The sequence below is a fragment of the Gambusia affinis genome, linkage group LG18, assembly GCF_019740435.1.
Source record: "Gambusia affinis linkage group LG18, SWU_Gaff_1.0, whole genome shotgun sequence".
In the NCBI taxonomy this organism is placed as follows: domain Eukaryota; kingdom Metazoa; phylum Chordata; class Actinopteri; order Cyprinodontiformes; family Poeciliidae; genus Gambusia; species Gambusia affinis.
In genome coordinates, this window is record NC_057885.1 from 2,986,807 (window position 1) to 3,014,688 (window position 27,882).

At 40.9% G+C, this 27,882-nt stretch overlaps 1 protein-coding gene across 3 annotated transcripts; it reads right to left on the reverse strand.

Annotated features, from left to right (window-relative positions):
- Window positions 1-793: 793 nt before the first annotated feature.
- Window positions 794-27,787, reverse strand: rtn3 (reticulon 3). 3 transcript variants are annotated; one of them, XM_044097848.1, is made up of 9 exons: window positions 27,462-27,751; window positions 20,897-20,944; window positions 13,490-16,198; window positions 8,317-8,524; window positions 7,930-8,068; window positions 5,763-5,832; window positions 5,473-5,519; window positions 4,364-4,422; window positions 794-3,718 (listed from the first exon to the last, which is right to left on the reverse strand). In XM_044097848.1, the coding sequence occupies exons 1-9, from the start codon at window positions 27,544-27,546 to the stop codon at window positions 3,670-3,672; spliced, it is 3,414 nt and encodes a 1,137-aa protein (XP_043953783.1). In that variant the 5' UTR covers window positions 27,547-27,751; the 3' UTR covers window positions 794-3,669. The 3 variants fall into 3 exon arrangements, with proteins under 3 accessions (XP_043953783.1, XP_043953784.1, XP_043953785.1); XM_044097849.1 differs by lacking the exon at window positions 13,490-16,198 and having other exon boundaries at window positions 27,462-27,740; XM_044097850.1 differs by lacking the exons at window positions 13,490-16,198; window positions 20,897-20,944 and having other exon boundaries at window positions 27,462-27,787.
- Between the last annotated feature and the right edge of the window lie 95 nt (window positions 27,788-27,882).

The following is a 27,882-nucleotide window of genomic DNA, read 5'->3' on the forward strand; positions in this document are numbered from 1 at the left end:
ATAATTGATTACTAATATAATCATTAGTTGCACACCATAGGACAAAACTGAAGTTATTTTACCTTCAAAAATGACACATGACAACTATGCGGTTTATAAGAAACTGTTTTCATATGCTCACTAATAAATTACATTAACATTAAGCACCATGGTCTAATGCAGACCGGCGGTTGCTACGGAAATAACTGGAAAACATCAGGAATGTTGAGGACGTCATGGTTTTAGTTACAGGCACGTTGTGCAGATGTGACACAAACACATTAATGGGTTCCACAAATAACTTTATCCCAAGAAGCTAAACGTTGCTGTAACTCTTATGGATCTTCAAAGAGCTTTTGTAGATGATGATGATGCTGTGAGCAGGAAGGATCTCCAGTTTATATATCAACACAGCACAGGGTCCACTCCATGTGAGGCAGGTTCTACTAAACAGAACACATGAATGGATCCGACAAGAGTGGCTATCTGAATAACAAGTAGCATAAAAATAAAACTAACTTAATGTTGCTATGACAAATCCTTTTTTTAGTTTTTTCCATGGATCTTTAGGTCTATTTCTGAAATCCAATTAAATTAAATATGTAAATAAAAAATTCTGCTGCAAATGTGAGGCTGTTGAACTTTTTAAAGATTAAACAAACACATGGATCCCCATTCTGACGGGTAAACGTTTCATTTCTCAACTCATTTTAAGCAGCACCAGCTTTAGAAATAAAAATCTTAAGTCTTCTTTCCCACTGAACATATTTCAGGAGAAGATCCAGAGAGGTGAACAGATCCACAAAGAGCCGCAGACCTTTGAGTTGATTTTATTAATTATTTCACTTTGACATCAGTACAGAGACCACAAACATTTTTGCAGTTTTCTTTTCTTTTTTTTTTATTCCCGCGACGTCTGTCCAAAAGCTTCATAAACTGGAACCAAAGTCATAGCTGCTACAAAACCGAGCCGTTAGTTCACAAAGTCCAAATACCAATTAGAGCTCAAGCCAAACGAGTCGGGAAGCAGAGTTCAGATAATTCCTGCCACTCTCTCCCATCACATAAACACACAAACAGGAAAAGGAGGGGGAAAAAAAACATGCTATGAGAAATGATATTGAATTTCCTCTGCATCATATTCTACACACTACAGAACTACACTCACTTTGTGACGTTTATCCTGGCAGCGCCCTGACACCAGCCACGTTGCTTTTCTAGTTTTCACCTGGATCGCTAAGAGGCTCTAACAGCACAACATTCATATGAGCCAAGTGAATATTAATGGCTCAGCTGACATGGCCTCTGATGTCAAGCATGCACATTTAATTTTCAGTTTTAAAAATAAGACTTCTTGTAAGTTTCCTTCACTCCAGCTTTAACTTAAAACTGCTGATGACTTCCAAGGTTTATTAGGAAATCGGTGATTGGAGGTTTCCTGGAGAACCCAGCGTTTATATTCATAGGCACTAACTTTAGCAAGAAAGACTGAAAGGATTTCCATTTTTATTGGCCATAATATTAGTTTTAATCCATCCACTAGAACTAAAGTAAAAAAAATCTGAACAGCCAGACGTGAGAATTATTATTTTATTCGGTAGTCTGGATTTCTTAAATCTTAAGTCCATAAAAGAAACACGTGGTAAATATGTTCTGGAAGCTAAAGAACTTTCTAAAAAAACAACAAAAAAAACAAAAAACGTAACTTTATCTCTGATGACATTCAGTGTGCCTCCTGTGGGACAGAAGTGGCAAGACACGTAGCGGCCGGGTCGGTGAACTCTGACCTGTGCAGGTGAATCACACAGAGGTCATGCATAGGAGGGAGAGAGTTCAGCAGCCGTGTCCATTCAGTATGCAGGGAGACATGCAGACGGGACAGAACAGCTACAGGTGTGATGTCCACTCACTATTCACACTTCTGTCCCTTAGAGCAACATAAAGGTTGGACTGCAGGGCCAACACGTCACTATGGTTTTAAATCAGGTACAAAAAACACCACGGAAACAATCACAAGTAGTAACCTTATTAAACAAAAGTCAGGATCAACAATATATTACAGGCTATATAGGGGAGGGGTGAAAACCTGTTCCAGCTTACACTATGACATGCACTGTGGCTGTCAAAAAACTCCAAAAACAGAAGAGTTCTACAATAACCACTTCAGAAAGTGTTCCTATCATCTCCAGCTACTTTACTTAAAATGGCAACTTCTAATACAACAACCCTGAACTCATCTTACTTCCTCCTTGGCGAGAGGGACATTGTATGGAGTGTAAAATGTGGCAACATTATAATCTCTGCTTCTGAAGAGCAATTTAAAAAAAAAAAAAAAGAAAAAAGGGAAAAATTAGAGAAATGATCACAGCACAAACTTTTATTTTCACTTTTACATTCAATTTTAATTTCAGCCATTATTTTTCCAGACGACAGCCACCTTTGGCCTGTTGTCTAAAACTAAACTGAACAGCTTTAAAATTATTCAGAATTCTTATTTTGGCAAGACAATTCAAACCATTCACATTTTACACTCAACACAACAGCAATCTAAGAAACCATGTGGGGATTAAAAGTTGACCACATCAGTGTGCCGCTTAACCTATCAGCTTGATCCTATAGGGGAGGACTCAAAGAACTACTGGTTAAAAAGAAGAAGCTCAGTAACACCTAACAGAAGTCTCACTAAGCCGTTATCGAGCTGGAGGGGAGTTCAAGCAGCCATCCTAGAGTTTATACAGGTAGCACTTCTAAGTAGTCATAATTAGAATCAAAATATACAAGTGAAAACAAGAGCCGAACACTTAGAGGACAGAACAGGTGCAAAAACAGTCAAGACTACTATGATTGTAGGGGAGTTGGAGGGGTGTGTGTCTTCCTTCAATATAAAAGCTCGGCCGATGTGTTCCACGGAGCAGAGAGCCTGTCGTTTCTTAGGGTTATTTACAAGAACAGACGTTTTCAGAAAAAAGCTTCTGAACATGATGAACTAGACCAAATTATCACAGCTGGTTCAGGGGGGAGGGGCTACCGCCACCTGCCCAGGCTTCGGGGGCGGGGGAGAAAATCAGTGCATTGCAGAAGGTTCAAACACCGCCTGTGACTAAAAAAACAAACGGAAGAGTCAATCAGGAGGAGCAGAGCCAATCCCAACTCCTGAAATGAATTTGTACAGAATGTAACATTGAGTAAAAGGTACGGTGAGCCTGGCCACAGCTCCACAGAGCCTGGCTGTGTGACCAGCCGGACGCTCCTCAGTCTACCTGCAGGGAAGGGTGTGAATCCTGGGCAGAAGCGGTGTTGCTCGGAGGCAGCGCCCCGTCCGCCCTGATGCTCTGTACATGGTGGAACCAGGTCATAGATTCAGTCTAGTTCAGTCAGGCCGGCCTTCCCCCTGCAGCTGGAAATGCTGCAGTGTCACATGACCTGCTCATAAGCATGGTGCCTCATGGCTCTGCAGGCTTGCCTCTGATTTTATGTTTGCAAGTTAAGCTGCGCAGTAGTTTTACGTTGAACATTGAGTAGCTCTGAGATTTTCTATCTATCACGGTTCAGTGTGTGTGCGTGGGCGTGTGTGTGTGTGTTGGGTGGGGGCGGAGGGGAACACGTCTGGGTTACGGTGGAGGAGCTTGGTGAGATGAAGGGTTGGTTCTTCCAGAGTGATGGAGATGAGGATGAAGATGACATGTGGGATCATTCAGTTTTGCTGCGTTTCATGGCTCCCGGAAGTTTCTCTTGCAGTCTGGTAAAGAAAAGCAGAACAAGAATTACTCCAGGTCAGAAAACATTAATGCACTACACAGGAAATACATGCTAGACTAGCTGAACCTTATGAGATAAGGCCGTATTATAGCACCGATCTGCTAATTCCGATTGTTGTTTTACCTAAAAGATACTAAATATAGTGACAAAATCACTGAGTTGGGTGACTATTGTTAATCGCAAACGTTCAGACGTGACCGGTGGGCGGTTGGTCAGTTAGGCCTCTCACTGCAGAGCAGAAGAGGACTGTGGCAGATGTTCCATCCTTTGCGGAGGAAGATGAGATCGGCGAATAGGATTGGTTTCACTTGTAAGCATCAGCTGATTGCTGAACTCCCAAAGTTAAGGAAATCTGGGCAGATTTATTGGTCAGTGTAACCGACCGCGATCGTTCCAGGTCCACCTTACATCTTTCTTATAGTGACGAATTGGGAAAAAGTCAAAGTCTACCGTAAAAATCTTGATGTCTAAATAAACAGGAAGCAAAGCTGGGCCTCCAGTACTGTCCAGTTTGTTTTCCTGAATGTGTCTTCATCTGATTCCTGAGGTGAGTGACATATCACCAACATGGACAAAGAGTACATCAGTAGGTTCTAATACAAATAAATCATTTCCTTTCACTTACTTTGCAATTGTGTTGTTGACTTGGGTACGCACAAGGTCGATGTAATGATCAATCTGGGTCTGCAAGGGAAAACAACCTGAAGTTTGTTTGTTTACTTTCTTAAAAAACAAACAACAATAAGACAAATGAGATACTTCCACATGTAACTATTGAGAGTTCATTTAGGTTTTCTGAAGTGAGATTCTGTAAACTACAGGCCTATATCTAGTCTTCCTTAGTAGTTGCTAATGAAGTGTGAGCATCTATACAGTAATAAACAGTTTGAAGAGTTTCAGTCAGGTTTCATAGCACTAAAACAGAACCTGTGAAAGTAACTAATGATATTCTCTTGGCCTCACATAGTGGACTTGTGTCTGTTCTGGTTTTGCTTGTTGTGTTGCTTTTGTTGATCACAATATTCTCCTGAACATGTAGGTACAAAGGGAAGAGCACCAGACTGGTTTAAATCCCATCTGTCCCACAGATTCCAGTTTGTTCATGTGAATGATAAATCTTCACACTCCAGGGTTACTGGTGGAGTTCCACAGGGCTCTGTGCTTAGATCAATTCAGGTTCAATTCGTAAATACATAACAACTGTCCTTGCTTGTAGTACTACATATTCTATGTGTAGTGGTAGGCACCCTGCTGCTTTTAGAACCCTTATCAAACACACCTGAACGGCTCACTACAAGGTCTCTGTGGAGCCGAGATACTCTTGGTGAGAGAATTCAGCCTTCTGACTCAGACGTTTCAGACCAGGAATGGATCTAAAAGTTGCCGGGTGGTAGCGCTCCAGGACTGGACCTGAGCACTCCTGACTAACCCCGACTCATCATAGACTGACTGTGGCTGATGTTTTCATCTCAAGCTGACCAATAAAACAGCCAGCAACAGCAAATGCGAGCTAGAGCTCATTTTCTGTGATGTCTGTGCAGATGCTAATGTCCGTGCGTTCTGACTCTACAATGACATCATGCTCTCAGTAGCTGGACTGGGTCCACAGCTAGAGGGATGCAGAAAGCCTTCAGTGTCTGATGGAGGCTGGGAGTCATCCAGTGAGCTCACTGCTACTGCATCTATCTGCTGTCAGCTGACATGACGATGGTACGGCTTTAGGGTGGGGCTGACCTTGTTCTTCTCGTAGACTGGAGGTATGGCAAAGAGCAGGATATCCGCTGGAGAACAGAGAGAGAGTTCAACACGAAGACAATGATTGCTGTTAAACATTTTTCACCTTGCAATGATCTAAAACCTCATTATATGTACATTATAATGGGAATACAGTTAACCTGCTGAACCACAAACAATGTGTATGCATATATGGAAGGCCTTACAGAGAATCAACCAGACCTAGCTGTTAAATTAAACTAATTATTGGTCACTGATGAGGGAACAGGAAAGGTTTCCATAGCGCTTACCTAGGATGAGGATGGTGATTCCATTAAAAACTGCTCCAACATAGGTCAACATCCACATGACCACAGCCAGCTGTAAAAAAAAAAAAAAAAAAAAAAAAACCCAAATGAAAAACTGAACATTTAGGAATCCCTTTCATGACACCTGAAGTCAGAAGCTCCTTTCCTCCCACAACAGATTTCATTTCACAGATGTCGCCTGCCGCACTCTCATGCTGTTCCAGGCCTTTACAAAACCATCACACATTTACACTAGAGTTAAGCTGAAGATAAGCCACTGGTTCCACACCTCAACACACCCAGAACCGGCTGCCTGGGAGCCACAGCTGGACCGATTCCATGACTTGTTTGGACAAAGTCTGGGACGATTTACCAGTATGAATGAAACAAAAATGAGTGAGCTGTACACTCACAGCCATGTCGTGTGAATAAAAAAGCCAAACACGTCTAGCTGGCTTTAAATGAAATCTTGTTATACGCCTAAATTAATAAACATAAATTGAACGAGACTGACATTTTACCACAGAAAACCTGTTTGCGTAATAATGTTTAATCTCCATTAATTACTTCCACTAACTCATCAGCAGGTATGACAAAGTAGCTTGAAACAGAATGTTATATAAGGATTATGGAAAAAATGTGTTTATTTCACACAAAAGAAAAGAAAATGCAAGCAAAGAGAGGCAAAGGCCAGCTTTCCTCTGCCAGTCCCAGGCAGACCAGGTTAGCTGGGAGGAGTGTGGGATGTCAGATACCTGAACTGAATCACCTGAAGGTGAGAGTGCCTCTCCCAACAGACCGATTCTGGTTTACAAAGCCGATCTACTCATCATCTGAGGTGGGGCTGGGAATGTGGATAAACCAGAGCTTCATCAGTTTCACCTACCGAGTGTCTGCTAGACCCTGCTTGGCTCAAAGCATTTTGTAGCCTACATCTACAAAATGTAGATGAAGGCTCACTGCAGTAGATTTGCACAGTTCATGCAGAACGCAGTGTCTCAGAGGGAAAAGGTCACAGGGAATGTTAGGAGCAGTAATACCATGATCCAGTTTCCTAATGCCATGCAGCGCTCTGTTAAAATATGTATTTACTGAAGCCAAAGGTTATTCTCAGTGTTTATGCACTGCAGATGGCTGCTTTCAGGTGTTACAGTTTACATTTACAAAACCTGACTAAAGTAAACTGCAAAATACAAGAATGTGCACATTTTTCTTATTTCTAAAAATTCTGTTAAGTTTCAGTTTATTGAACACTAAAATGATCAAATATACAAAGAAAAACCATAACAGTAAAGTGTATTTACGTGTTATGACTGTGTTTCCATTACAAATGTGCAGAATATCCTCAGAATGTCAAAAATATGATTTTGCAATTGTGGTGTGTGCATTAAATAGGACATGTTAAATCAAGTTAATGTGTTAATGGTCATGATCAGTCATTAAAAACCCTGGAGGAGGCGAATGTAAACGCCTGCTTGAGATATATTAAAATTTGAGCCACGCAGCCGTCGCTCATCATCTATCAGCCAATCAGAGGAGACGTCAGAGTCTTACTGAGGATTACACTGATGATCCCCGTGTACTTGGGTGTGGCTACTCATGTGGTATATTGTGGAAATTGTAGCCAGTGGTTTCACAGCAGAGCAAAACGATTTTTGGAGAAATGTCAGTTTCTTTTTGAAGTTGCTGTGTTTCCATTAAGCGAATTTAACTTTGCAAGTTACCAGAGAAGATCTAGAAAAATCATGATAATAATTTGGTGCTTATTAAATGAATTACTGGACTAGTTCCATTCAGCTTAGGATCTGGACACTAACACTAAATACATTGGGGAAATAGATTGCTCACATTGTAAAACTGAAATCAAAAGCGCTAAAGTGTGCGTCTCCACATTACTGTAACACCAACAGTCATATTCACAATGTCATGCAACATAAATAACAGCTCAACTGAAACCCGTTATCCGCCATCGTAACAGTCATCCTCGTCCTTGGAGATTTCGTTTTTGACGCAGAACTTATTCCAGTAAAATGAACTCTTGCTGAGTAACTATAAAAAGACTGCCCCTGTGAGACTGGCCTTGATGAGACAGGAGGGAAATGGATGTCTAAAATGTCGGAAACAGACAGAACCCAGGATGGCAGTGGGCAGTAGAGCTGCTGCTGTTCACCTTTAGAGAATCCACAAGGTCCTCAACCAAAAACAGGCGGCTCATCTGCTTCAGGGCTCGGTTGATGTGGGTCAGACTGGTGTCCACGTGCTTACGGAACGTCTCGGGAGGAATGGTGACATCCTTCTCTATCAGCTCTCTGCGGAAAAATTGGGAGGAGGAAAGAAAATGAGACCACAAAATGAGGCTGAGTGTTCAAGCAGAAAAGCAACAGATATCCAGAAATAACCAGCCAGTGGTGGAAAGGGTTTACACATGCTGGCACGTTTAGCCCAAAAGCCTTGAACACAACTACTAAAAGAGGCATGTTTTGATGAACATGTCGGTAAAAAAAAAAATCTCAACAGAAGTTCGTCTAGAACAAACCATGACAGGTTTTGGTCTTACCTGAATGGGTGTCCCTCAGTAGACTTCTGCACAGCCTGGACCACAGACTTGTAGATGCGAAAGGTGATGGTGACACAGAGCAGGGCGAGCAGCATGTAGGAAACCACGCTGATGACACTGAAGGCTGCCAGCGAGAGCAGCAGAAGCAGGGACAGGCCGAACACCACACCCGACTTCTTGGGGTCCCGCCAGTGGATCAGGTCATTAACTGTAGGAAAGAAACAGGTGGGGAGGAGGACGGAGGGGGTGTTAAACACTTTTTGGTGTAACCTAGTGGCCTAAAACTGAATACTAAAGGAGGGCTGTCCTGATCTGCTCTAAAACATCAGATTGGGATCTTGATAAACACATTTTTCCTAAAATCAATATCAACTTCCTGACCAGTCCACACCCGTTTATATACTGCTTTGATTATGTGCAAACCCTGTGAGAAATGCAGCCATTACCCTAAACAAACCTCTATGGTACCCTAAACATGCCATTATATTAACATAAAGATACCACTATATCACCCTAAACATACCATTATTTTGTCTGTACCCATGTAGTTATGTTGATCTCATAAATCTGAGTTTCCTCTAACAATCCAAGTGTTTTTCACCCCACACAATGTTGTTCTGAGTGAAGAAGCTGCATTGGCTGCTGTTCCTTCCTTCTGTGTCACATGACCTGCCCTGGCCCCCCATGTAAACCATGTAACAACCACATTCTACTAATTCAATTCTTTAAATCGAGTATACACAGAATTACCTAGATTCACACGGAGATGTTACAAGCAGATGTGAGAGTCATATCAAAACAAAAAGCAGGGATGCTGGCGTTAGCACAGCTTTTGTGTAAAAACATTGCCAACAGAAGCAATAAGTGAGTTTATTGAAAATTGTAGGTGTGTGTTTAAAGTCGCATAAATCTTTAGAAAAAAGAAATATTTAGTTGTGAATGCTTCAGGTGATGTGTTGTCAGAGTTGGAGCAGTAAACTGAAGCTGCCCTGGAGAAACTTTGACCTCACAAAACTCATGAATATCTCCACTGATTCAGGACGGACAGCCTCTCAGTACTAACATGGAACACTAAGGAGGTGTAATGTGGGCGTTGTAATAAGTAATACTCTTGTCATTGGGGGTTGTAATAAGCAAATATCTAACAGGTAGGAAAGAATGTCGGATTTTCACATCCCGAATATTTTGATGCTCTTCAGTTCAAATTCTCAGCAGTAGGAGGGACTGTGTCCATGTAAGACCAGTCAGAAAAAGCAACTTCAACTGTCATTTTGCTGCTTAAATTTCCCCACTTGGGACAATAAAGATTATCTGAATTTCTCTATAATCTATTCTAACAACTCTCCACCTATGAAAGGGGCGGCCATGTTTGCCATACACTCTGTATGACAAATACTGGCATCAGCAGGGACGATAAAACATGACCATGTTCCAAAAACATCATCTTCAGCCCAGAAGAGCTAAAGAGAGGAACATTGCTATTGATGTCCGACTTGTGTTTAGAATAGAATAGAATATACTTTATTGATCCCCAATGGGAAATTGTTTATTCATTGACAAGCTACTTCATTCAGGGTGTTAAATATTAATACAAATATAAACATAAGAGATAAAGTTTATAAAATATCTCTATATATATGTGTATACCTAATGATGTAAGTAATGTGTTTGTGTGTATACACACTTGGTGAGCAGTCCTACATGTAGATGCATTAGCCTCAGTACAAGCTGGTTATGTAAGGCTAAAAAGGGTTTCCCTTTCAAACAGTCACTCCTTGCCTGAATGTGGGGGGAAGATGTTTTAGACAAGCTTCTGTGGGTGGTAGTAGAGAAACCACGAGGCCCAATGTCCCTGGGGCTCCATGCAGCTACCTAAATCCTCAACCCCCTCCTCCAAACGACCCCCCTCACCTTCTGTTGACCATATTATTCAGAACATTTCAGGAGTTTAGGCAGATTGTTGAAGCTTGGTACTGTGTGCATCTGAAACTAGTACAGAACTCTAAGCTGTTCAGGACAAACATTGGGATTTCGACAACAAATTAAGAAACCAACTTTAAAAAACTAATAAAGCCCCGGCAAATGAAGTCCAGGTTCGTTTTAGTGTAGGAACTACGAGGAGGCAGAAAACTGAATCTGTACTGATGTGAATTCACCAGATCTAATTTCATCAGACTCTGAAATGAGCAGTGGACAAATCATAACGGTAGTTAATAGATAAGGCTCAGTTTTTCCTGCTCTTTTTTTCAGTTGAACCAGATAAAGAAGCCCCTTTATGAGGGGCCTGTGTTTTTAAAGTTTCTGACAAGATCTACTAAAACCAAAACGTGCAGCAGAGGAGAAAAGCTGCTAATAATCATTTTATTAATGTGATTTTAATGGCAATTATCCTAAAATGTGACTGAAGAACTTCACCCTAAATTAACCTCTTGAAAAAATTGAAATTTACTTGAAAAAAAAAAAAAAAAAAAAGGTCACGATTACATTTTGTGGGGGAACAACAATGAAGAGGTTTTCTTCAGTCAGTACTGTAGGGGTTACAGGTCTCCTCCCAGCATGCTCTGCTCTGTGTACCCACAGGGAACCAGTCCGGGTTCTGTGATCCTTATTCTTCCTTCCCTCTCACCCTCACTGTACTCTGCTGAGGCACAGCGGCCTACTTTCACAGAGTTCTCCTCTTAAATATAGAAACTCACAAACATCGCTGCGGCCCTCTGTGTAACGAAAACGGAGCTAAAATCAACCACATACACAACAGTTAAAACGATCAGCTCTCTGCCGCCTACTGCTAATAGTGACTGCAGGTTTGCTTTTGCAGCATTTTTTGAGATTCACTCATTTCAAAGTAGCTTGTGGAATTTTTATTAATGGATTTGATTGCTTATTGGATGGAGGTTAGACAGCAGATAGTTTGTAGTGATGTAACAATCAATCAGAGTGAATTGTGGCTCTGGATCACTTCACTTCTTTGCTATTTTATGTTGTTATTTCACAAACAATCTTTTCATGATGTCACTTACTGTTTCCATTATGAACTTGTAGACGAACCATTTTCTACCAAATAGAGTGGGGAGACATGGCCCATAAAAATTTGTGTAATATGTACTTTTGTGTACTGATTGGTTTCAATTCTTCTTCCAGGTCTTCAGCTTGCTCTGTTGTCTGATAACATTGAGAGCAGTGAACTGAATGCAAACTGTATCACCTGTAAAAATGGACATAATCAAATCCTTGAACTATAACAATGACAACATAAAACCCAGCACTAGCACCCGAAGCTGCTGTTCCTCTACAAAACTTCTAAATGAAGAAGACCAAAAATCCTGAAACACGGCTACAGATGACATTTCCTTTATCTACTGCTCCCTGACTGCAGGCGGCCCCGCCCACAGATGCATGCTGGGTCAGCTCGATTGGGTTCCATGTATCGTCCCGTGAATGTGTGAGGATTACCGTCTGGTGTGTGTGTGTTTGTGTGTATGTAGAAAGAATGAATATGACATTTACTACTGTCAAACATTTTGTGTGAAAACTGGGCTGATCTGAGTAACCATGGAAACAAATGCATCTCAAACCGCTCTCACACTGTTTACACAGATATGCAGCAAACAAGAGCCAACTAAAGGAGCTGGCAGCGTCCATCACCTTAGATGGCATCTTGTTGAAACCCAAGTATAAAATGACGGCACCAAAATAACTTTGCACCATGGCGGCTGCAAGCTGCGCTCTTCACTTTGATTTTCTGCATCGTGTGTCCGCTCCAAGTGTGCTGTGGCCAGAAACCTGACCTGGGGATTGACTGTTCTGTGCGACGTTCAGGGCTCTGGACAAACACTGGGCTACCATATTTAATCCCTAACTTGCCGTCTGGTGGGGAACCACTGACTAGCTCAAAGGACAGAGGGCAGGGGAGGGTCACCGGCTCAACTTACTGAGGATCACATGCAGCCTTGAACTAAGGTTGCTTGCAAGTTAACTTAAATATTTGTGTGGATATTGATTTAATAATGAATACAAAAGAAAATACACAAGCTTTTCTAAAGTCTAGATGAGTAAGTCTAATACTGTGTACTACTCTGAGTAACTTTTTTTTTAGCTCAACTGCAAACGTTCAATCTGAAACAGTCTCAGAGTATAACGTTTCACGTCCAAACCTATGGAGCAAGTTTTCTGCCATAACTCTGCCACACATTTTCAGTCTGAAAGCAGGATTTCATGTCTTGTCTTTCTTCTCAAAGAAGAGAGAAGAAGTCTTTCTTCTTTCTTCTCAAAGAAGAAAGACTAGGTGCTCTTTTGTTCCAAGTGATAGATCTACAGCATGTCTCCATCTATCGCCAGCAATGTCCTTGAATTCGGACACGACTCATTGGCAAGCGAGCAGAGAGGTTTACAGGCGGATATTTGCTCTGAGCAGAGGCGAGTTTTGAGCGCGAGGAGAAAGATTTGAGAAAGCACAGTGAATACACAGTGAATTGAGTACAAGCATTACAAGAATTCAGAAGAAAGACATGAAGTCCTGCTTTCAAACTGAGAATGTGTGTTCTCGAATTATGGCAAAAAAAATTTCCCCATTACAAACTGCCCATCAACACCCAGGTGATAAAGTGCATTGGAACTACACTTAAGAGTAAATAAATAAATACATTAAATTAAAATGTTTGTCAGTTTAATCACTCATAGCGTTTATCTTGTCAACATACTACCGCACAAATTCAGATTTAGTCATCAAGTACACAACTGATAAAAACATGGTAACAAAAACAAGCCAATCAGACATATTCCCTGATGAAAAAATTTTGTTTTACAAAAGGCAAAAATAAACTCAACATGAGTGTACTGGAGGGCTTCTATACGTAGCTTTTTTTTGGACAACCAGACCTGTGAGTTCGCTTTTTTATATTATTTCAACATCTTCTGTTTACAGTTTTAAAACAGAGTTTTGAGTTTCCCCTTTAATAATCAGTCTATGGTCTGAATACCTACACCTCTCCCAATAATTTTCAGTCTGCGCAGTATGCTGAGGAATTTCTCATCGAACATTCTAATTCTAGATGTGAGAGTGTGGGTCTGTCCACACACGGGTTAAACTAAGCAGAAAATTCCTGTTTGAGCGTCCCGCTGAGGGAAGTGCATGGGGTTAGCAGGCCTACTGCCCAGAGGGAAGGAATGTTACCTGATAAGTGGGTTAGTATTGCTGTCAAGACATGCTCTGCAAGATGGTAGGCTTCAGCTACCCATTCGTCTATAGCTTCCACGTCACTGGAATACTTGCTGTCAGACGCACGGTTGGTTTGGGAACAAGGAGGTTTGGAGTCTGATGGCTGTATAGGGCTACAATCTGACTTTGGCTGACTCTTCTCTGAGACTTTATGCTGAGGATTCAGCATCTCCTCCTTTTCCTCTTGGCTGCTGCCCAGATCTTTGAGAGCACTGATTGTAAGGTGTTCTTGTTCAAAATCCATCGCCATGCTTGGAGAAGTCTTGGGGAGAGGAGAAGTCTTGTGGGGCTCAAGCTTCTGGTGGACATCGCCAGCTTCCTCATCCTGCTTTGATTTCAGGCACTCTCTCATGAACTCCACAAAACTATCCATGGGCTCAGAAGGTGGGCTACCACTGTCAGTTCTGTCGGGACTTCTTTTCATCTCATTTATGTTGTGACCCGTTTCAGGGTTATGCTGAATGTGTGAAGCTGATTTCTGAGAGGGGAGCTTGTTGTCACTTTCCACATTTTCTGAAATAGTGGTCTTCTTAATGACCTCTGGTTCAGCAGTGCTGCTCACAGTCTGACTTTGGAAAGAGGAATATGGGTTTTCAGGATAATCTTCTAAAGATGGCTGACTATCGGATTTGGGGATGTCGTCACCATTCAGTGAAATGGCGCTGTCCAGATCCTGTTTGTCTTCAGCATCATCATTCTGAGCTGGATCAGATAGAAAACGTTCCTTTGCATTGTTGAACTTCTTAACATCAGTGTGATCCAGGGAAGAGCTAATATCAAAGTCATAATCAAACGACTGTCTGTCATAAATGTCATCCTGCATGAAGCTGGACATAGGAGGAGGAGTGGGTTTTATGTACGCCTCTTCTCCTGTTGAACTGCGATTTTCATTGACTGCAGGCTTATTGTAAGGAGCTGATTCTTGTGATGACGGAGCAGTCATTGGGGGTTTGAACAGAACTTCCTGGGTTTCATCTGACCAATCATCATCATTGTCTGGAAAATCCACTTCTTCATTTTCAACAACAAAAGGGGACTTTTCATTGCGAATTTCATTCGACATGGTCTGGGACTGGTCAGGTTGCATGTCCGTTGAGTCTGTTGGATAGGGACAGACCTCTGATTTTAAGGCAGATGCCTTATCGTCTTTTTCAGAGCTAGAGTTGAGGGACTTGTGTTTTGGCGAGTATTCAGACTCAGAGTCCACGGGTGAGGAAGGAGGCGAGTAGCCTTCCATGAACTCTGTTTCTAACGGGCGTGCTCTGGGGCCTGTGTTTTCAGCACTCCGTGGGTCTGGTTCAGAGGTGTTTGGGGGTCCCGTGTCTGGGCCTTTTACTACCTCATAGTCATCATCATCTTCCTCTGCCTCAGGTTCCATCTCCTCTTCACTATAATTGGGCTCATCAGTCTCAATCACATTTATGGTTGGAACCTGCATTAGTTTTCTTTCAAGCCTTGGTGGAGGAGTCTCCTTCTCCTCAGTGGAAAGATCAGCAGTGGTGCAGGGAGGGGTTGTGGTGTCATCATTAGAACTTTGATCCAAAGACTGAGATGGAGCAGACTCGCATTCAGCTACATGATCTTCAATTACCGTATCGTCGGACTCTCCGGAACTGTCACCTTCATTTGCTTCTGGCTGTTCCAATTCGCCAGTCCAAATTGCTTTCTTCTCATCAGAAACATTCTGATGAACAGCAGGGCAAACTGTGGGGGATGACGGAGGAGATGTGGAACCAAACTCTGCAGGAGGTGCAGGTGAAGCTGCAATTACCAAATCTACATTAGATGGATCCTCCACACTTGATTTTTCTTGATGTTCCCACATGTAAGCTGTTGGCAAAAAGTTAACATCAAACTCTTCAACCTCTGTTTTTTTGGGTTCCCCATCAAGCTGATCGTTTTGTTTCGGAACTTCAACAGGATGATCCATGAAAGCATCAGGAACACCAGCAAAGGCAGCAGGCATATCTCTGTCAATCCCCTTCACTGAGACTGTGTTAGTGCTTTTAATTAAACCAACAGTATCAAAATCTGGTACTGGAGGTAAGTGTGTCTTCATCCATTGCTCTGTCTCTTCAAAGTCAACAACTTGCTTCAGGTCTCCCAAGATCTCAAAGGGTGAATCTGGTGACTCCTGATCAGCAGAATGTTCTGTTTTCTGAGGTGTCTGTGTAATATTTTCAGGAGGAGGTTTGGGAACTTCAGCTGGAGATGTGGGACCCTCAACTGCAGATTTGAAGGACTCTGCTGTAGATTTGGATCCTTCAGTGGGAGATCTGGACCCCTCGGGTGTAGATTTTGACCGTTTGGTGGGAGATTGGGGCCCCTCGGTTGCAGCCTTGGGTCCATCAGGTGCAGCTTTGGCACATTCTGTGGAAAATTTGGGCCCCTCTGGTGCAGATTTCTCATGATGTCGGTCCCTGAAATGAGTGAAAGTTCCATTGCCTCTAAAATCGGGTTCTTTCTTTTTGGCTGCAAGAGCTTCTAGTGCCTTAATACGTTCTGAAACGGGAGACACCTTTATTGGAGAATCCTGTTGTCCATCTGTTGGAGATGTGTCACTACTGTAATTACTGGGTGAGAATGAGCCTGGTTGGGAAGAAAAGCGTAGCGATGTAGCTACACCTTCAGTGGACTTGTCAGAACACTGGACTCCTCTCTTGTCTGCATCGTTATGAAGAGTTGGTAGTGAAGAGGACAAAAGTGGGAAGATTGAGTCACTACCACTAAGCTTCCATGCACTTCTATTACTATTAGGCTATGCCTTAAGGTAGCAGCCCAAGCAATCATGCATTGCATCATGAAAATGCGAAAAAAAGAAAAGTCATAGTGATGGGTTTTTCAATCTTGCATGCGTCTCTTAACTACTTAGAATCTAAACTAAGCATCATGGAGCAGTCAATCTGGAAACTTATCTGATCTGTCCAGAGCAAAAGAAGGAAGAGGAAATAAATCTCACTAATGAGCAGTGTAGCTATGTAATTATTTGCAGCAAATGTATGTAGCTATATACAGTATAGTTGCAGGCTGAAACAGTTTCTTTTTGACTGTGTTTTGACTTTTGTTTAGCTTTGTTATGTAGTTTAAACAGAATGTCTGTAAAAACCAAAGCTTTACTAACACATCCTCTGCCATACAGGGACTATAAAACGTTAAGAGTGGCATGGATCATCTCATTAACAATTATTTTATCATGTTTAACCTTTTAATCCATTTGCAAATATTAAATCTGCGTACACTCATACATAAGGTTTCAGAACATCCTGTCTAGACTAATGTCTAGATTTTATTTATGACGGCTCTGGTGCAAAATGTAGCCTTTCTGCTGAATGTACACAGTGCAAACCATTTAGCAGCATAACACAATATAATTAGATTCTAAGAGACGATCACTGAAATCTATCCAGTCAGCCATTTCAAAGAAATCCCTGTAAGCATGTTTGTCTTCATGAGTCGGTTTGTGGCACCATATCACAACCTTCAACCAGCCCAATTTTTAAACGACTTCATCCTCAGGTTAAAGTTAGTGGAAGTGACAAATGTGAGTGTATTTTTTTGCATGTTTAAAAAGCCCTCTGTTTATTGTTGACTAGCATTATATATAAACTAAAATGATCTAAAAAGCAAAAAAAAAAAAATCAGAATGTTGGCCAACAATAGCATGTTGATTCCAGGTGGACCGATTTATTGACCAGCCAATTTATCTGTGCCGATTTTCTTCATTTTGGGGAATCGGTGATCAGCCGATACTTACATGTGAAGCTGATCTTATCCTCTGATCTCATCTACCTCAGCAAAGGTTTAAAAATCAACCACTGTCCTCTTCTGCTCTGCTGTGAGTTAACTGACAAATCCACCCACCAGGCCATGCCTGCACGTTACTTATCTAGTGTCCATTTACAACAAAACAAAATCAGCTCCAGAGGATGACATAAAAGTCCAACCTTAATCCAATTAAATATCCAACACTGATAATCCATCAAATGTATTTTAATGCAGAGCAATCAAATACAAACTTAAACTACTGTAGAGTTTTATGCAATTGTAATATAACAGTCATGTTTAGTCCATTACTATTCCATTACCAAATAGTGAAAAGGAAACTTCATTCCTTCATATGATATTTTACCAACATCAACCCAAGTCAGATGGGATAAACAGAAAGTCAGTGATTGATTTGCTAACCCAGGAGCTCTTTAGCTTTCAGACATAGGTCATCTTTAAATTTCTCTATTTGCTTTCCTGCAGAAACCATGATAGGTGGAAGGGCTGACTGTATTTTATTTGATCATTTTTGGGACCAGGCTAGAAGGCCAGCATTAGAAATAAACCAGGTCAAATTGCCATGACGAAATATATTTACAAGACAGAGGAATTGTTTTGAAAAATAAAGTATGAAGCACAATTATCAATTCTAAGGAGATTTGGGGTCCTTGGTTTGAAACATTTATATGTGGCTTGAAATTTTCTTCCTAATAAATTGTTAACCAATTGTACAGGACAAACATGAACTACCCGTGTATGTGCAGACATGGAGCACAACTGACTGCTTCACTTTGTCTTGAATTGGACCGCCACCTCCTCTGCTTCACAATACAATGCCTTGTTCAAACTAGGCCACAAGCACGGACTTTCCATCTGACCAACAGCGTTGTAGTTTTTGGCTCTGTACTTGTAAACACATTCCCAAACAGTTAGTCCTGTGACAATACATTCACAGCACAAGAGCTATTCAACCAATGATAGTAACAATGATAATAATAAGTCAGAATTTTCTTCAGAAACAAGTTTGAGCAGAATCACTCAGTAATCAGGCACATTGAGAAGCTGACTAGTTCATCAACTGTAAGCATATTTAAGAGTAAAGAAAGCCTTTTTCTACATCCAGAATATCCTCCTCCAACACACACAAAAATATTTTCATCTCCATTTGTGGTTTACCAATCAATTGGTCAATGATTAAAATCAGCCAATACTGATATGCTTATAGCTAGAGAAAATTCAGGTTACTTCAGCTTATCTGTGGCCTATGTTCAAAAAGAACTTTAAACTGTTGGAACTGTGATGAAACATTTCAGCTGTTTGATTTTTTTGAAGCAAGGTTCTGTGACGTTATCGTCAGTAACAGTCCCTTACCTGTAGAAGAAATACATAATGTCGCCTTCAACTTTTAGGGAGTGAAATAAATGTTGAGGGCTGGGAGCTAACAAGCCAGTCAGACATATTCAGTCAGTTTTAAGCCGAATTTAGGTTAAGAATAAATAAAAAAGCTCAAAAAGAAAGTCTTCACATTAACAGGAGCAGAAACAATTTCACTGCCAGATCGACCACTAATCAGTTTGTTCAGGTTCTGCCAAGAACAACATAAACCTTTGAACTTTGCATTAGCTGTGCTGCAGCACTGAAGACGGTATGCTCTGGTACTTTCAAGGTGTCAAGTCAGCAGTGGGTCTCCTTCGCTTGTTGACTTCAACCACTCTGAAGTTCATGCCAATTTTCTAAGATAGTTAAGGGAACCATCACTGATTTCTTCAGAAGACAGAAATTTACTTAAAACAAACAACAACAAAAATAGAACCAGGACCAACCCTTTAAAACCATGACATGCCTTAATACCACCGCCTGTATGCCAAAAGATATTTGTAAAGAAAATGTTGCGAACTAGACTAACACTTTCTGTTATGCAGCTTTACTGTTTGGGCAGGACACAAACCCAGATCCCATGATGCAGTGCATAATGCCGAAGCGTTTAACTAGCTACTCAAAAATAGAACAAAGGTTTGGTTATTCCAATTTTCCTCAAAGAATTCCATCTTTTCTAAATGGAAGAATTTATGCTCCCTGATTAAATAACTGACCTTAACTGACCAGTATACATTTCTGCTGGTGATTGTGACCAAACTGCCTTACAAAAGCTACAAACACTGTAGCTACATCCCTGAGAGGACCTGGTGAAGTTGACCAACTGCAAGTTGTCCCATCTACTTGTGTTGATGTTGCTTTACCCTTACAGGATAGGGAAATATCAAAATAGGTGGTTTGATATTCAAACCCATTTACATTTGGCTATATGATTGGTTTACATTGTTATTGCCAAGCCACATGATCGTGTCAAAACTTTATTTCTGAAATACTTCTTGGTTTTTAAAATCAGTTAAATTCAACAAGATGGTGCCTTTCTGGAGCGCTATCCACAGCTTTACTGTGGCTTAAAAAACAATGGCAGCTCTAGAACGGCAACAATGCACAGGTCAAAAAGAGGCTGTAAAGAAAAAAGAAAAAAAAAAGCAGAACTATACAAAGAAAACCTACTTTGAATGTTTTATGGTTTAAGACATGCACAAACCCTACTGAGCCATAAGCAACTACGAGGATGCAACATGAGTGAGGAGCAACAGGCAATGGAAGGCCCGGACCACTAGGTGGTGGATGATATCTCCAGTGCCACTCGTCCTCTGGAGACACAGCTGATGCTGGGGGAGGGGGATTCAGATACTAGGGCAGCTGGAAGGTAGAACCAACCTCCCGGGACACAAACCTGATCTACTTTTAGGTTTCTGCACACAATGTGAACTTGAACTTTTCTGCTTTCTTAAAATAAGGTAGCAATCTTGGGATTATCCTGAACTTGCAGTCAGTGATGCTGACCTAAATAATGCCTGCTAGCAGCTGGTAAACTGTAATGGATTAGGCTCCTGGCATCACAAGAAGCCAAGTTTTCCAGGTGTAATGCTCAGGGTCTAAAGAGTCGAGATGGGTGAGCCATCAGTTGGACAGAGAAGGTAATGACTGCTGCTGGTTTGAAAAGAATTGTTTAGAGACATGTTATAAAGATAAAGTTTTTTAACAGACATAAATGTCTTTAGAGGCTTTTTGGTAGAGCAACTGCAGCTCAGGACACAGCCATGCATAGAGGCACATCTTGCAAGCCTAAAAATAAACAGCCAATGAAACCTGTCAAAGGTCGAGCTGGCTGTTTCGGGCACTAGCTGGGAAGGTTACATATCTGGTTGCAACAGAGGAGAGACGTTGCAAAAATGACCAGAACTGCAAGTCCCTGAAAAGTTGGAGAAACATTGATATCTGGTCAACTAGAGTTAAGCGTCAGCAGTGCTGGAAACATAGGTGAAAAAACCAGAAAGAGGGGTTGGTAAGGACTAGCTGAGGTAAGGAAGCAGCTGTGACCAGGGTGGGAGCCGCTATTTTTAACCAACTGCTTTGGGGCATTTTTATACACAGCCTTGCGAGCAGGAGAGGGGCACTAGATAGAAGGATGGAGAGCAGTAAAGCAACAGGCCAGCAAAAGAAAGCAATATCGAGGAATAGAGCAGGTGAGCAGCATTAAAGAATCCATACACTTGCCTTGAGGAGACTGAATGAGAGATACAGGCGAAGAGGAAAGAAAGGAATCTGAAAAGATGGGAAAGAAAGGACAGAAGAATGATCATACTAGAAGAAAAGAACTTCTTGCTGCTGAAACCCAACCAAATAAAGACATTCAAATCAAGAGGGAGAAGTTAACTTATTCAATGTTAACGAAATGCTCTAGAACTTAAATCTAAGAGTGAAAAGGAGTAATGTTAAACAAAAACCATCCATGCATTTGTTTCTTATCTAGAGCTGTAAATGGAAAAACCAACCCTGTACATATAAGATAAGGACAAAACCAACTGCTCTTCTTTTACAGTTTTGCATCACGACTACAAAACGCAAGACAATGTTCCTGGTGAATGTCAGAATGTTGGTGGAATTCTGAGGTTTTTACATGACATCTGAGGTGAAAAGAAATTAAAGGGAAAGGAAATAACAATATTGCCATTTTTTCCCTTAAGACAAACAAGGAAAAAGTTTACAAAGCATTAGACTCAAAGCTGCAAAAACAGGAGATGCATAATGACAGATGGAAAAGCTGGAATTATGTTGAGGAGGACAGGGAAGACAATCTTCAATAAACCTGACAATATCTAATGGATAAAAACTAGAGTTTTCAATTCTGGTGAATATAGTGAGAGATCATGAAAACTACCAGCTGATGGATACTGTTATCCAACCATACGAGACATTATCCAGTCTCTAGTTGTTACTGAGGCAGCCACTAATTCAGCATTTTGTCTCAACACCATGCTTTCTTGCATAAAACTGTTCAATAAAGAAACCATGTGGACCATCCTCAAGAAGAAGTCCAGCACCACACCTCCTGTCAATATAAAATGGAAACCATGAGTTTTGTAGATCTGTCCTCTGTCTGAAGGTTGGCAACTGTGGGAATTTTTCTCCTAGAAGACAGGGTGTGGTGTTGCCCATCGTGTTGCTCAGCTCAAGTGGGAGTTAGCACAGGCTGGGCAGGTTAAGCCTGGAGCAACAACATTCCTTCGATCAAATTCAGCACACCGCTCCTTCACGTTCTACCCACAATGCAATGTCTTAACCTTATATGTGAGAGGCAAAGCAAAGGCAGGAACAACTCCGTTAATTATGTTCGAACCAGATCTTGCTCGTGGTGTGTTCAGTTTACAAATGTTTTCAAGACTGACTTTTAAATTCTGATGGGCAGAAAACATGTTAGACAGTGACAGGCGTCCTGTTACTGGCTGTTAACTGCAGCCTCATGTTGTCTGACATTTCCCCGACACCATACACGATACAGAGTCCAGCTGCGGATTGTCTGACAGGATTCGTCAGCTCTTGGTCGACAGCGGCTGTTCTCATCGTCTACTTCACTTCAAATATTAAAACAAACCTCTTCCATACATTCTGAATAATTGTCGTACGATATGTTTGTATAATTCCCAGTGTCACAACTCTTCTAACAAGTACTTGATTCCTTCTGTAGACAACAAACATACATCTTACAGTTTTCAGATTGACCAGTGAGAAAAGGAAAGGATTTTTGAGTTTCTGAAAAGTCAGGAAAAGCACCATCAGTAAGTGGCTGGGAAACTCTAGTAACACTCTTCAGAGTGAACTTTGTTGTTGAGGGGAAAAAGGGTGTAAGAAGCTAAAGGAAGGGAACACACACACCATGTGATGTTGCCATTTAAATGATGAGCCTTCAGCGTAGGAAACCTTCAATACAGGCAATATTTCAAATGTTGAAATTTAAGCATTAGCTTTTTCTTTTTAAATTTCAAGTTGGACGATGTTGATTGGATCCTGTAAGGGGGGGAAGCAGCTTTGTTACCTCAGGGTGATTTGAAAAATACATCACTTTATTTTGAAAACTGGTACATTTTTAATTCAACTTGGAAGTATGATTCAGAATATTATCAGAATAATCTAACATTTGTACTGCTAGATAACAACTCAGTGTGCCTCTAATTCAGTTCCTGCTTTACCCAAGTGAATGAAAAAAAGCAAAAAACCATTCGACATAAATTTACTGTGCAAAGTAATAAAACGCTTGTTGAAACTAGGTCTGGTCCCATTTTAGCATACTTGAGGTTTTTCTTTAAAAAACCCACCATATGTATGTTAGCAAGATAAAACTTAAACCCTGACCCAGAAAAACTGGCTTTTTAGAAATGAGTAATTCACAGAATCCGGAAATAGTTGTTTATTACATTACAGAAGTCTATTTTGAGGAAAGTGATGTGCAAGAACTGGGTGAAATGGACCAGATTTCTATCTTCTGTTGGCTTTAGTCTTTGATCATGACCATTCATGCTGCCTGCTGAGATCTGCTGGTTTATTAAACAGCACTGTTGTGTGGTAAGTCGGTTATGGAAAATGTATTTGTCAGTGGGGCCTTACAGTAGGCATTCACAGCGTACTGTAGAAACAAAAGGGAGTGTGAATGCAGGGCCCATCTCCTGCCATTCCTGTAGATCCTCCATTCGGCTTTGTGACCTCAGTGACATGATGCGCTCTAGCATGGACTGCAGAGAGGAGGGTCAGCTTGGCTACACATGAAGAGACGGAGGAGCTGGTTCATTAACCAGAATAATGACCAATCAAAAAGGAAAGTAATGAGCGAGTGTGGATGGGAAGCTTTGGGAGAGACGATCAAACTGAAAGACGTAGTTCAAAAACTGAAATCATGAACTATTTCTGAAATGTTTTATCCACATGAACAAAAGAGAGGAGCCAATCAAGCAGGAACCGGCAATATCTGCAACATCTGAGGTTTTACTAGTACAAGTTTTTTTTTAACGACTTATAAGATAAGTAGATTTACTAAATCTGATAAAACACAGTAACACACTAACAGCCTATCTGATGTAATGTAGTTTGAGAAATGAGGGCCTGATTAGGAAGTGTGCCACTTCCTTGGTGACTGCTCTCATTGGCTCATACGGAGACTGCTGGAAATGTGAGGGCCAAGCCATCTGGTAGTTGGACTAAAACTAAACCTAGTAAAGATCACTATGAGGAACCCGTCACTGGTTGGTCCGAGTCATACACAACACCACAGCAAGATCTCTGGCAAAAAGAAGAGCTCTGTTGTGAACAAATACGAGTAATGTAGAGGAGCTGATGGTGGAATTCAAACCCGTTGAAGCAGATTGGTAATCACTGCCGAATAAGCAGGAGGAAGTACGTGTCAAAAATTAGAAAACTGTCCAATTCACTTCTATCATTGACTTGCAGCATTCACTCCTCCTGTGCAAGAACGTAGCAACAGTTACTTGTGTTGAGTCGCTGAATTAGCAGCAATCCCTCATACCGAGAATGAACGTAGCGAAAAACTCCAGAAGACACAGATGAACTCATTCGGTTCATAAAATATTCAGTTGAATATTTTTGTCTCTTGTATCAGAAAGTGAAACTCATATTGATTCATTACACACAGAGTGAAACATTTTAAGCATTTATTTAATGAGCCTTGATGGTTATGGCTTAGAGACTCAGAGTCTCAAAAATGTGATTCTAGCACAGGAACACCATGGTCACAATATTTCTTTTTGGTGTAGCTACCAACGTAGACATGCAGTTGGCTTCTACAAACATCTAAGAGAATGGGTCACTATCAGGACTTCAGTGGACTCTGTTGTTGTACCAAGTCATAACATCTCCTCACTAACAAATATTTTACAGCCAACCTTTAGAGGTATTATAACAAAAATGGAAGGAAGTGAGAACAACAGCAAGGGAGACGTGTTTCAGGTCTGCTATAAAACAGGACAGTTATTCAAATAACATGAGTGATAGTGGTTGCAAAGCTCAGGCCTTCCCTTACATGAACACAAACCATCTACTGTACAGAGCCATTTTACATGAAAATATGATGCAATAACAGAGGGGGCGGTTTTAAGAAGAAAGGAAAAAAAGAAAACAGGCCTGCAGGTATAGACATTCGTATTCAGAGTGGTAGAGCACAGGAGGAAAAAAAAAACCAAAGCAACACATTAGAACCTAATTTTAAAAAAGCATAAATAAAAATACTAAATTAATAGAAGGCAAAAATAGATTCTGTAGCAAAATGTTACAACTTGGAGGTTAAAGGGGTATGCATGAAAAAAACAACAACAAAGGGATAGTTTGTATTTCTTTACCAACTGGAGAGCCCAACTAAAATGATTCAAATAAAGAAAACTGGAACTATGGACAGAAATCAGCAGTCTGTTCTGATCATTTTGAAATCTAGAGAAAGCAGTTCATTCTCTACATGAACCTCAGACTACACTGACAGTTGTTACATGTTTGCGTAACAACAATGCATACTAATCAGTAAGAAAATGTCCTATTACTAAACATATTAATTAATAGCAGCAATAAGGTCCTGGCTTTGAATTCCAACCAGTCTTCATGTTCTCCCAGTGTATGTGTGGGTTCTCTCTGGGTACTCCAGCTTCATCACACAATCCAAAAATATGCATGTTGGGTCAATTTATCTTAGGTGTTAGATGTCTGCCTATGTGGCTCTACGGTGGACTGGTTTTCTGTGCAGGATGTCCTCCAACCTTTGTCCAATGACTGATGAAGACAGAATTTGTTGTGGGGAACATCGTAAATTAGAATAAAATATCCATCCACAAATGTCAGCACAAAACCGACTCCATGACTACTTAGAAAGTCTTAATTCAGTCTATACTGAATTTTAAAAACATAAAAAATAAAAGAATCACCAAGATGCCTTTTGTTTGTTCAACTACATAAGCTTCATAACGGCTGATTATCTTTTCTTGCTGCTTGTAGAATACTGTTTAGTCTGGTCCATTGTTTAAAAAAAAAATAAAAATTGAACATTGAACACAAAGAGTGAAGTAGATGAATTCTCCAAGTCACATGAATCAGTTTTAGGACCCAATATATTGTTTTCTTATTACCACCTGCATCCTGGCCCCTTGTACCCAAATACAGACTTGTTGAAGCTAGGTTATTAGCTGCCTGTTTTCTTAAATAATTCCATGTGTTGTTGCATATCACTTGTACTGAACCCAAATCAATGCACTTGAGAATAAGTGTGGATACATTTTCATCTAGTTCACTTCAAGAAGTTTTCTTTCAAATGGTTGGACTAGCCTTAAAACCAAAGAGGCAAGTCATCGTCATGCCACACCCTGCTGCACTGCTTTGCCATCCAAACACCGTTGAGATGAAATTTTTTTCAAATGTTCAGTCCTCTTGATTAACAACGCAGATTTTCAAATAGCTCATAGCTAAGCCTGGGGTGTGCAGCTTAAATCAGAGATCTCAGCAAATGCAAGCACAGTGATGGAGAAGCAGCCACTCCCACGGACACAATGAGCTGTCAGTCAGTGCCAGAGAAAAATACGCAACCCCTGCTTTTAGGCTCCTCTAGACGGAGTGATGTGAACAGAACTCATGTCTTATACATGGAAAATAAGATGGTAAAATTATTTACTTCTTTGGGTGTCAGAACACAAATAGAAGAACCATCAATGCGCCTTTAAGAGGATCCTCCCTTCACAGGCAGTTGCTCAGTAACAATACATCTGCAGTGCAGAGCAGCGCGACAAACCTTATTCTATAAATTGTCAAGTTATATATTAGTTAACCCATCCACCAACAACTTGCATAGAGAAATGTGACGCAAACGTGTAATGCCACGTGTTGGGATTCATATTCCAATTCGGCTAGCGTCATATAAACCAAGCGTCGAGTATTTTCCTCACATCTCTCCTTTTGTGTCTGATGCCAGCCTCCTTTGGAGCTGGGACCAGCAGGCTCTGCCAGCCCACAGGTCTGGTTGTCGTAATGCAGGTCTCCATTAGCTAGAGGTAGAATGTAGACTCCCATTAAATGGTAAACCTCGTTTTCCGCCGTAACAGTGTTTAAAAGTGTGACATAAAAATAATAGAACTGTGCGAGGGGTTTTCCTGTAAAAACGACTACGAGGCGTTAAGTCTGGAGGCCGTAGCTACAGCCTATACTGAAGATGGCATCCGATTCACAGCTCCGAGTAAAGGACTTTTTCGGTGCTTTAAAAAAATCTGGAATGCATGCAAGCTTGGCTAATGAAACTGGCTAATGCAGTCCCCTTAACTTACCTAAATCGTCCGAATTAAATTAGGAACATTAAAAAAAAACACCAAAAAACAAAATACCGCTTATGGAAGTTAAGGGCACTGCATTAACCAGTTTCTTGAAGAGAGAAACTGGCAGCTGTAGAGTGATAAAAACGACTGAATCAGTGTGGTTTGATCGCTAAGCTACAAAACATGTCACAGTCAGTGCTGAATATGGAGCTACGAATCGGATGCTGACTTCAGCACATTAATCATATGGTGAACTCGAGTCGCGCAGACAATGTTAACAATCACAGGTGTTCCCCACTGCACACAACCCAGCGAAAATAGACACAGAAGGATATAAGTGCTTATTGTGCTGAAGGGTCAATATTGATTTAGTCTTATGCAGTAAAGTCAAAACATATGTCAACAAACAGCTTAGCTGAATTCAAATAGCACACCTTATGTTTAAATTAAAATGCAGCAATCTAACTTATGTGTTAGTCAAGTCTTACCGGACAGTTTTGATTCTTTGGCAGCAGAATTCTGTCCATCCGTAAAACCTTGCGACGATGATATCTGGGAGGACTGAGTATCCATTTTAATGAAGCTCAACACACAAGCAGAACAGTGGCAGTGAAATTTCTATTGTCTAAGGTAAAAAGAGAAGCTTCCTGTCCTTTTTTGAATGTATTTGTATTGTGCGACCTATCCCCAAGAGCGGATCTCTGCTCCGCACCTCACCACTACGTCTGAGCTCTGAGGAAAGAGCGCAGAGTAAGAATGAAACAAGGCAGAGGAAAATTATGGAGGAGGGGTAAAAAAAGAAGAAAAAAAACATGTCGGCCGAGATGCATTCAAGGTCTCACATCAAGCTCCACTTGTCTCATGTGTTATCTTCAATATGGCGGTTTTTATGTTGTAAAACAGAAAATC

Coding starts and splice junctions, on each gene's coding strand:
- rtn3 (XM_044097848.1), bottom strand. CDS start 27,546: ATGGATACTCAGTCCTCCCAGATATCATCGTCGCAAGGTTTTACGGAT. Junction 8,525..13,489: donor AATACTAACCCACTTATCAG/GTAACATTCCTT, acceptor TCTTTCCTACAG/TTAATGACCTGATCCACTGG. Junction 3,719..4,363: donor GTCAACAACACAATTGCAAA/GTAAGTGAAAGG, acceptor TTTCTTTACCAG/ACTGCAAGAGAAACTTCCGG.